The sequence below is a fragment of the Dipodomys spectabilis genome, unplaced genomic scaffold (genome assembly GCF_019054845.1).
Source record: "Dipodomys spectabilis isolate Male_0828 unplaced genomic scaffold, ASM1905484v1 ptg000511l, whole genome shotgun sequence".
Taxonomy (NCBI): Eukaryota; Metazoa; Chordata; class Mammalia; order Rodentia; family Heteromyidae; genus Dipodomys; species Dipodomys spectabilis.
In genome coordinates, this window is record NW_024871188.1 from 652,825 (window position 1) to 661,631 (window position 8,807).

Consider the following 8,807-nt stretch of genomic DNA (forward strand, 5'->3'; position numbering starts at 1 on the left):
TTCCACATGTAAGGGAAAACACACATCTGATGTCTTTCTGGGCCTGAATTACTTTTCTTAACATAATTTATTATTCCAGGTTTTTCCATTTCTTTTCTTTTCTTTGTTTGTCCTGGGGCTTGAACTCAGGTCCTCAGCACTGTCCCTGAGCTTTTTCACTCAAGGCTAGCCTTCTACCAGTTTGAGCCACAGCACCACATCTGGTTTTCTGGTGGTTAATTTGAGAAAAAAGTCTCATGGCCTTTCCTGCCCAGGCTGGCTTCAAACTGCAATCCTCAGATCTCAGCCTCCTGAATAGCTGGAGTTACAGGCATGAACTATCCGCACATTGTCCATACCTTTACAAATGTTGTAATATCAGTTGTTCTAATGGATGAGTAAAATTCCATTATATATATCATATTTTCTTGATCCATTCATCCACTAAGGAGCATCTGGGCTAATTCCATGCCTTGGCTATGGCTCATAGAGCTGAAGTGAATATGGCTGTACTGGTAGCTTTACTGTATGTAATTAAACTTCCTGACTCCAAGTGACCTTCAGCCTTGTAGACAGGCAATCTCAGTAAATCCTCAAATCCCACCCACTTTCAGTGTATTTGTGGTTTTTACTGTGGTTGTTATTGCTGGTCCTGGATCCTGCGTGCTATCTCTGAGCTTTTGGATTCAAGGTTTGTGCTCTACCATGTGAGCCAGAACTGCACTTCCAGCTTTTTGGTGATTAATTCATGATATATCTCTTGGATTTGCTTGTCTGGGCTGGCTTCAAACCAGATCCTCAGATCTCAGCCTCCTCACTAGCTAGGATTACAGGTGTTGAGCCACTGGCACTCAGCTCTATATTTTTCAGACAGGGCCACACACTTCTCCCCAGGCTCTACTGGACTGCCATCTTTTTACCTATGTCTTCAGAGTAGCTGGGGTTATAGGCATGAGCCACCACACCAGCATACTGATAAAAGATGGGGTCGCAATAACTTTGAGCCCAGGCTGGGCTTCACTTTCAGTTTCCAGACAGCTTGAGTTACATAGTGACTCCTATCTCCAGAAAAAAAATCATTCTAGGTTTCTCTGTTATAGTGGCACACACATGAAAAAATAGGACTAAGACAGCAGGCATGCTGTTTCCAACAAAGCTTCTTTGCTAGTGAAAGTTTTTAATTAAAAATACTTGTTTTTGAAGCTCTGTACTGTGCTCAAGTCGGGGAGGACCCAATCCCATTTCACAGGCCAGGAAACTGAGGCTCAGAGAGGCAAAGACACTGGCTCGAGATTTCCCAGCTTCTCAGCAGCATCAGGTCAGAACTGGAAACCAGTCCAGATGGATCTCCCCACTCTCAAATAGACAGCAGTGTGTGTGGGGCATGACAGGATCAATCAGCCCCTCCATTTAGGAGCTCTGGGGAGTCTCCATTACTTGCCCAGGGCCAGGGAGGTAGCAGCAGGGAGACTCCAGTCACTGGGCTCTCCGTAGTCGGTGAGGTCCTGAGCAGCCACCTGGATTAAATACCTGGAGTGAGGTCTCACAGCCCTGAGGGTGAAGGTGGTGGCTTCGATGGGTCCCACCTGGGAGCAGGAGACAGTCAGGTCATAGGAAAGAAGAGGTGGGAAGGGTCACCATGCACCGGGCCCCACCCTGAGACATCCACCTTATACGCCTAAGCTCCAGTCCTAGACTCTGCTCCCAAATGCCCAGCCCACATGGCTTTTCCTAACAACTCTCTTATGGTCGGACTGTGGCTTGGTTGTCCCTCAAGTGTTCATACATTGACGGTGATTCCCCACTGAGAAATGAAGATGGTGGAAACTCATTCCTACCATGATGTTTGGAGGTGGGGCCTCTATGAATTATGCAAGATGTTCAGGTTGAAGCTTCCTGTGGACTGGGTTGTGTTGGGTTTATCAGAAGGAGATCACACATACAACAAGCATGCACACACACACACACACATGCATGCACGGACACACATGTATGGACAGAATACTATGTGCTGTGTCACCACACAAAAGCTGTCCTAGATGCAGCTTTGAGCCTGGATCCTCAGATATCAGCCTCCTGAGTAGTTAGGATTATAGGCATGAGCCACAATGCTCAGTATTATGTGAGCTCAAAATTTCCTAGTGCTGGGGTGGGGGCATGGCTCAGTAGTTGAGTACTTGCCTAGTGTATGTAAGGTCCTGTGGTTAAACCCCAGTCCTGCCAAAAAGAAAAGAAATTGCACTATCTTCCAGGTGTGGGGGTACACACCAGTAATCCCAGCACTGAGGAAGTAGAGGCAGGAGGCCTACGCAGCAGAACCCTGGCTCAGATACCAAAATAGCAAAAAGAAATCTGTGGTGGGAATCGTTTAGTGAAAGATTGTATAGGTAGGAGCCCCAAATAAACAGAAGACAAGTGCTGGAATGTGGCCTAGTGGTAGGGTGCTGGCCTGGGTTCTATTCCTCAGTACCACATACACAGAAAAAGCTAGAAGTGATGCTGTGGCTCACGTGGTAGAGTGCTAGCCTTGAGCAAAAGAAGCTCGGGGACAGTGCCCAGATTCTGAGTTCAAGCCCCAGGCCTTGGAAAAAAGGGGAGGAGGGTTAACAATTAATTTTTAAAATTTATTTTGTGGGTTGTGGGGCTTGAACTCGGGACCTGGGCACTGTCCCTGCGCTATTTTGCTCAAGGCTGGAGCTCTACCGCTTTAAGCCACAGTACATCTTCCAGTTTTCTGGTGGTTAATTGGAGATGAGTCTCACATAGACTTTTCTGCCTGATCTGACTTCAAACCGCAATCCTCAGATCTCAGCCTCCTGAGTAGCTAGGATTACAGGCTTGAGCCACCAGTGCCCCGATTTAGTTTTTACTTTTCTAAAATTTACAGCAATGTATTTTTTTCCTATGAAGGTGAAAATGGTGTACCATAATAAAATGAACCCTTTTAATGCAGACCGTTCAGGGGCATTTAGTGTATTTCACGATGATGCGCAAACATCTCTAGTTCCACAACCATCCATCGCCCCCAAAGCAGGTCTGTCCTCATGAGCATCACCCCATCCCCTTCCCTGCCCGGGTCCGCATGAGTCCACTTCCTGTCTCTGGATCTGCTTGTTCTAGACATTTCCTATCAATGGAGCTGCACACTGTGGAGTCTTTTGTGTCTATTTCTCAAACTGAGCACAGTGGCCTCCAGATCCTTCAGATTGTAGCATGGGTCACAGCTCATCCTGTTCCTGGCTGGGTAATATTCCACCTTGTGTGTGGCTATTTGTCCTTCTGTGGATATTGGGCTGCTGTGTGTCTTGCAGGCAGCTCTGAGCATATAGGACCAAGGACAGGAGTGAGGTGTGCTCACCCTGAGCACAAAGAGCAAGGATGGAGTGAGGCCCACTGTGGCCCCTGTTGTGAACAGTCTGGAGTGGAGCTGCTGTCTAACCCCGAGCTCCGTGCAAAGCCCCACAGCACCTATGGGCTGTGGCCCCGCTGTTCCCCCTTCCAGGTGCCCCCTGGCACCTCCTCACCTGGCGGAAACGGGTGGCTCCATGACGCTTGTAGCGGATCCAGTACTTGAGGGAGAAGACCTCTGGGAAGGGCCAGGACTGCGGCGGCTGCCATTGCACCTGCAATCGCTGCCCAGAGACTTGGCTCAGGCGCACGCCAGCGGGAGGGTCTGGTTTGACTGAGGGGACAGCAGAAGCAGGGTCAGGGACAGTGGTCATTTTATCATGTACGCATCCATTCATTACTTCTTGCAGTAATCCACTCCTGTGCTCATTTGTCTATCCATCCATCCACGCATCCGTTTATTCAACCAACCAACCATCATTCATCCAAGATCCATTCATTCATTCATCTATCCATCATGTATTCACCCATCATCCATCCCTCATCCATCCATCCATCCATCCATCCACCTGTATATCTGTCGGTCTGTTCTTCCATTTGTTCATTCATTCATTCATCAGCTCAAAAACAAGTCCAGGTTGAGCATCCATTACTACTCTAGGGTGATGGACACCTTTCTGCCCCACAATCCATCAGGGAGCAGACAAGAAATGAAAGCGCGTGGCGCATAGAGCAGGGAAGACAGTCTAAGAGCCAACTGCTGCTGCTGACATTAATAGTCCACATATTGTAAAACTCCACTGCAGAGGACGATGCAGCGGTGTTGAGTGCAACCAACGTACTGTCCCTTCCCAGCCGGCAGCAGCTCCCTTCCTGTCCCCAGAGCTGCCCGCCCTGGATGGTTCCTCTCCATGGAGCCTCACACTGTGGGACCTTTTGTGTCTGCTTCTCTCACTAAGCACGGGGTCCCTTCATGTAATAGTGTGGTCACAGCCTCGTCCTGCTCCTGGCTGTGTGATACTCCAATGTGTGCATCCATTCACACACGGATGGGGAGACCGTCCCCCTCTCGCCAATGATGTCACCATGAACATTGGTACCCGGGGGCGGGACGCAGGCGGAGGGGGCGGGACGCAGGCGGAGGGGGCGGGACGCAGGCGGAGGGGGCGGGACGCAGGCGGAGAGGGCGGGACGCAGGCGGAGGGGGCGGGACAAGGGGGGGCGAGGCCCGTCACTCACTGAGGCGTTCAGGCACGAAAGGCAGCAGGCGGTAGGCGGCGCCGCCCGGGCGCAGCACCGTGACGTTGAGCACGTGGGGCACCATGGAGAAGAGCCTCACGTCCAGGACGGAGCAACGCGGGGCGTCCGGGGCCGGCTGAAGGCAGGGCCGGCTGTCCCCAGGCGCGGCCACGCCCAGCCTAGACGCGGAGGGGCGGCGGTCAGGGCCTCCCTTCCCAGCTCCCCAGGAAGCGGCGAGGGGGCGTGTCTCAAAGGGCGTGGCCTGCGTGGTACTGGGCGTGGATCTAGCCGTGGGGCGGAGTTCTAGTGGTAGGGGCGGGGCTGAACGACACGGAGCCAGTGGCGGGCCTGTCTCAATAAATGGGGGCGTGACCCAAGCGGTAGAAGGCGTGGTTCAAGACGTGGGGCGGGGCTCAAGTGGTGGGTGTGTCTCAAATCACGGAGGCGGGGCCCAAGCACTAGGGGGCGGGGCTCAAGTCATAAAAGGCGTGGCTAAAGTAGTGGGCGTGGCTCAAGCAGAGTGCCTGCCCAGGAGTGGGAAATCCTTAGTTTATCACAAGCTAGGTAATCCTAGCTACTCAGGAAGCTGAGATCTGAGGATCACGGTTCAAAGCCAGCCCCGGCACGAAGAGACTCTTATCTCCAATTAACTACCAGAAAACCAGAAGTGGCACTGAGGTTCAAGTGGTAGAGCACTAGCCTTTGAGCAAAAGAGGCTCAGGGACAGTGCCCAGGCCCTGAGTTCAAGCCCCAAAAGGAAGGAATTAAGTGTTTTTGATACTCATATTACTCTTAAGTATAAATATACAAGTCGAATAAAGGAAGAAAGATAGTTACGTTAAATTGTAGTAAATATTTGAAATATTTGGGTGATATTTGTTTCATACATAGTAAAACTAAACTCATCCTTTAGTTTTGTTTTTGTTTTTGTGTTGCCAGTCTTGGGGCTTTAACTCAGGGCCTGGGCACTGTCCCTGAGCTCTTTTGTTCAAGGCTAGTTTTCTACCACTTGGAGCCACAGCACCACGTCCAGTTTGGTTTTCTGGTACTTAACTGGAGATGAGAGTTTCTCAGACTTTCCTGCCTGTGCTGGCTTGGAACCATCCTCTTAAGATCTCAGCCTCCTGAGTAGCTAGGATAACAGGCAGGAGCCACGAGCGCCCAGCCAACCTCACCCATTTCTTTCTTTCTTGATGTATTTGCCAGTTTGGGAGCTTGCTTAGCTGTTTGCTGATTAGAGATAAATTTCTTGGATTTGTCTCCCTAGACTGGATTAGAATCTTGATCCTGAGATCATAGCTCCTGAGCAGCTAGGATTACAGGTTGGGGAGATCAGTCATGCCCTGCCTTCTGGGACCCCATCCCTGTGACCACGCCCCTAACCACTATAGCCACGCCCCTACCGCTGTAGCCACGCCCACAACCCTGAAGCTGCTTGCCTCCCATCCAAAGTCATTCCCTCACCACTGAAGCCAAGGCTGTCAGCAGCAGAGCCCTACCCCTCACAGGTGAAACCACGCCCCTCACCCCTCACCCTGAGCCATGCCCCTCGTTACCGGCACCACGCCCACTGGTGCTGGGGCCACGCCCTAAAGCATCGGAGCCACGCCCCTCACCTGCTGTAGACTCTTTTTCAAGCATATTGGGGCCCGCAAAAGCCACATGGCACCTTAGGAATTGTTTCTGTTGTTCAGGCTGCTCTGGGATTGGGGTATCTGTGTCTCCGGGGCTTATGGGGGGGGCCATCACCCGGGGGGTCCCTTCCAACCCCACTGACCTGTATGTAGCAATGAAGGACATTGGCCCTGTGGCATTGGAAGCTGGTGATAGAATCCAGGAGCAATCTACAGCCACCGGATATCTAGAGGCACGGCACTGCACCCTGAGCTGGCTCACAGCCTCTGGGGTCCCTGCAGAAGAGACAGGAGCCTGAGCTTCAAATTCACCCCAGAGACTGCCACAGCCCTGTTGTGTGCTCAGCCCAGCCCCCCTCCACCACACCGGCAGCCAGTACCTCCCCAGAGTAGGAGCTGCAGAAAGGTTTCCATGCCAGATAGATCTGCCCCCACTACTTCCACACCAAGAGGTGAACAGGGCAGTTACCATGGGGTTACAAGAGTTTTGTTTTGTTTTTTCTTTTGGGCCTGTCCTGGGTCTTGAACTCTGGGCCTGGGCACTGTCCCTTACCTCTTTCTAGCTCAAGGATAGCACTCTACCACTGTGAGCCACAGCACCACTTCTGGTTTCCTGGTGGTTAATTGGCAATAAGAGGCTCTAGGGGCCTGGAATGTGGTTTAGTGGTAGGGTGCTTGCCTAGGCTGCATGAAGCCCTGGGTTTGATTCCTCGGAACCACATAAACAGAAAAACCCAGAAGTGGGGCTGGAAGGTGGCTCAGTGGTAGAGCACTCACTTTGAGCTGAAGAGCACAGGGATAGTAGTGCCCAAGCCCAGAGTTCAAGCCCCAGGACTTGCTAAAAAAAAAAAAAAAAAGTCTTACAGACTTTTCTGTCTAGCCTGGCTTTGAATCATGATCTGTCTCCTGAGTAGCTGGGATTATAGACATGAGCACAGGTACCTAGACACATGAACTTTTTTTTGGGGGGGGGGAGGGGTTGTGGGGCTTGAACTCTGGGCCTTGGCACTGTCCCTGAGCTCTTCAGCTCAAGGCCAGTGCTCTACCACTGAGCCACAGTGCTATTTCTGGTTTTCTCGTGGCTCATTGGAGATAAGAGTCTCACAGACTTTCCTGCTGGCTTTGAACCGTGATTCTTAGATCTCAGCCTCCTGAGTAGCTAGGATGACATGCATGAGCCCTAGGCGCCTGGCTCTCATGAACATTTTTGACTGACTCCAAGGATGGGCAGCCAGTAGATATAGGGACCCCATTCTCCATTCCTGGCTGTCTCCTGCTTCTCTGTGCCTTGGTTTCCCCATCTGTACCATGGCTGGTTACTTTGGTTTCACTAATAGATGCATGGTAGAAAGAGATGGGTAGGCAGGGGCTAGTGCCTAGAGAAGGTCCGTCCCTCTGTTCAGCCACCTTCCTTCCCCCGCCCCACCGCTCCCACTCACCTTTCACTCCACTGGGGGACACGCAGAGGGTGAGGACCAGGAGTAGCCTGGGGGTCATGGCTGCGGTGGCTCTGCTCTCTGGATCTGGGGTGGGGATGCCCAAGGCTGGGGTAGGAGGCAGGGGACTTGGGACCTCCCCAGGGAAAACCCAGTGCCCCCTTCAGCCCCTCCCCCACAACCAGGTCTGACTCACCAGCTAGAAGAATCCCCCAGCCCCCGCCGGCCATCTTGGATCAGGGCTGCAGGAAGGTCCTGGGGGTTGGGGCAGAAGTGACCTCAGGGCCTCTCCCTCCCTCCACAGATGGTGGAGGGGCCTTTCCTTCCGCTGCTTCAGCTGCCATTGGTGACAGGGGAAACCCCCAGGGAAGGGACAAGGACAGAGGGCAAGCGGAGGGGAGAGTAAGAGGAGAGAGAGAGAGAGTTAGAGGCCCCAAGACAAGAGCCACATGGACCCCAAGGGACACAGGCACAGAGGCAGGGCACAGGATTTTTGCTGAGAACAAAGTTGGGCTGCTTTAGGTGGCAGCTCACCCCCCCCCCATACATCTTCCACCCCATGGGGAAAGCCCAGTCCGGGACAGGCAGCTGAGCCCTGGATGGGAAGGGAAACCACAAGGGCAGGGGGAGGGGTTCCCACACTTCCCCTAAATGGAAAAAGCCAATGAGCCCCAGGGTCTACGGGGACTTGCCAGGGGCCAGGAGAGGCTGGGGACAGGGGCTCCCCCAGGGACAAGGTTTAGGGGCATGAAAAAAAAAATGAGGTTAATTATGAAATGGAAAGTCCAGTGCTGGTGGCTCATGTCTACAATCCTAGCTACTCCAGAGGCTGAGATCTGAGGATCATGATCCAAGGCCAGCCCAGGCAGGAAAGACGGGGAGTTTCTTATCTCCAATGAACCACCAAAAAGCCAGAAGCAGAACTGTGGATCAAGTGGTAGAGTGCTAGCCTAATCTAATTTCCAAATAACCACCAAAAAGCTGGGGGTGGAGTTGTGGCATAAGCAAAAGAGTTCAGGGACCTTGAGTTCAAACCTTATTACTGGTACAGAAAGAAAGAAAGAAAAAAAAAAACAAGAAGGAAGAGATGAAGGGAAGGAGGAAGGAAGGGAGGGAGGGAAGAAAGACAAAAAAAAAAACCCCAAGAAAAGCTAGGGGCGTGGCTAAATTG

The 8,807-nt window shown here is 52.1% G+C and overlaps 1 protein-coding gene across 3 annotated transcripts; it reads right to left on the bottom strand.

Moving 5' to 3' along the window:
• Window positions 1-1,118: 1,118 nt before the first annotated feature.
• On the bottom strand, window positions 1,119-8,110 carry Ebi3 (Epstein-Barr virus induced 3). 3 transcript variants are annotated; one of them, XM_042669917.1, is made up of 6 exons: window positions 7,833-8,110; window positions 7,640-7,723; window positions 6,344-6,476; window positions 4,567-4,745; window positions 3,504-3,661; window positions 1,119-1,496 (listed from the first exon to the last, which is right to left on the bottom strand). In XM_042669917.1, the coding sequence occupies exons 1-6, from the start codon at window positions 7,864-7,866 to the stop codon at window positions 1,413-1,415; spliced, it is 672 nt and encodes a 223-aa protein (XP_042525851.1). In that variant the 5' UTR covers window positions 7,867-8,110; the 3' UTR covers window positions 1,119-1,412. The 3 variants fall into 3 exon arrangements, with proteins under 3 accessions (XP_042525851.1, XP_042525849.1, XP_042525852.1); XM_042669915.1 differs by having other exon boundaries at window positions 1,119-1,565; XM_042669918.1 differs by lacking the exon at window positions 7,640-7,723 and having other exon boundaries at window positions 1,119-1,565.
• Between the last annotated feature and the right edge of the window lie 697 nt (window positions 8,111-8,807).

Excerpts from the sequence above, each read along its gene's own strand:
- Ebi3 (XM_042669915.1), bottom strand. The coding sequence starts at position 7,866 with ATGGCCGGCGGGGGCTGGGGGATTCTTCTAGCTG. Across the intron at positions 7,724-7,832 it reads CTGGGGGATTCTTCTAGCTG|ATCCAGAGAGCAGAGCCACC; the intron begins GTGAGTCAGACC and ends TCCCCACCCCAG. Across the intron at positions 6,477-7,639 it reads GTCCCCCAGTGGAGTGAAAG|GGACCCCAGAGGCTGTGAGC; the intron begins GTGAGTGGGAGC and ends TCTCTTCTGCAG.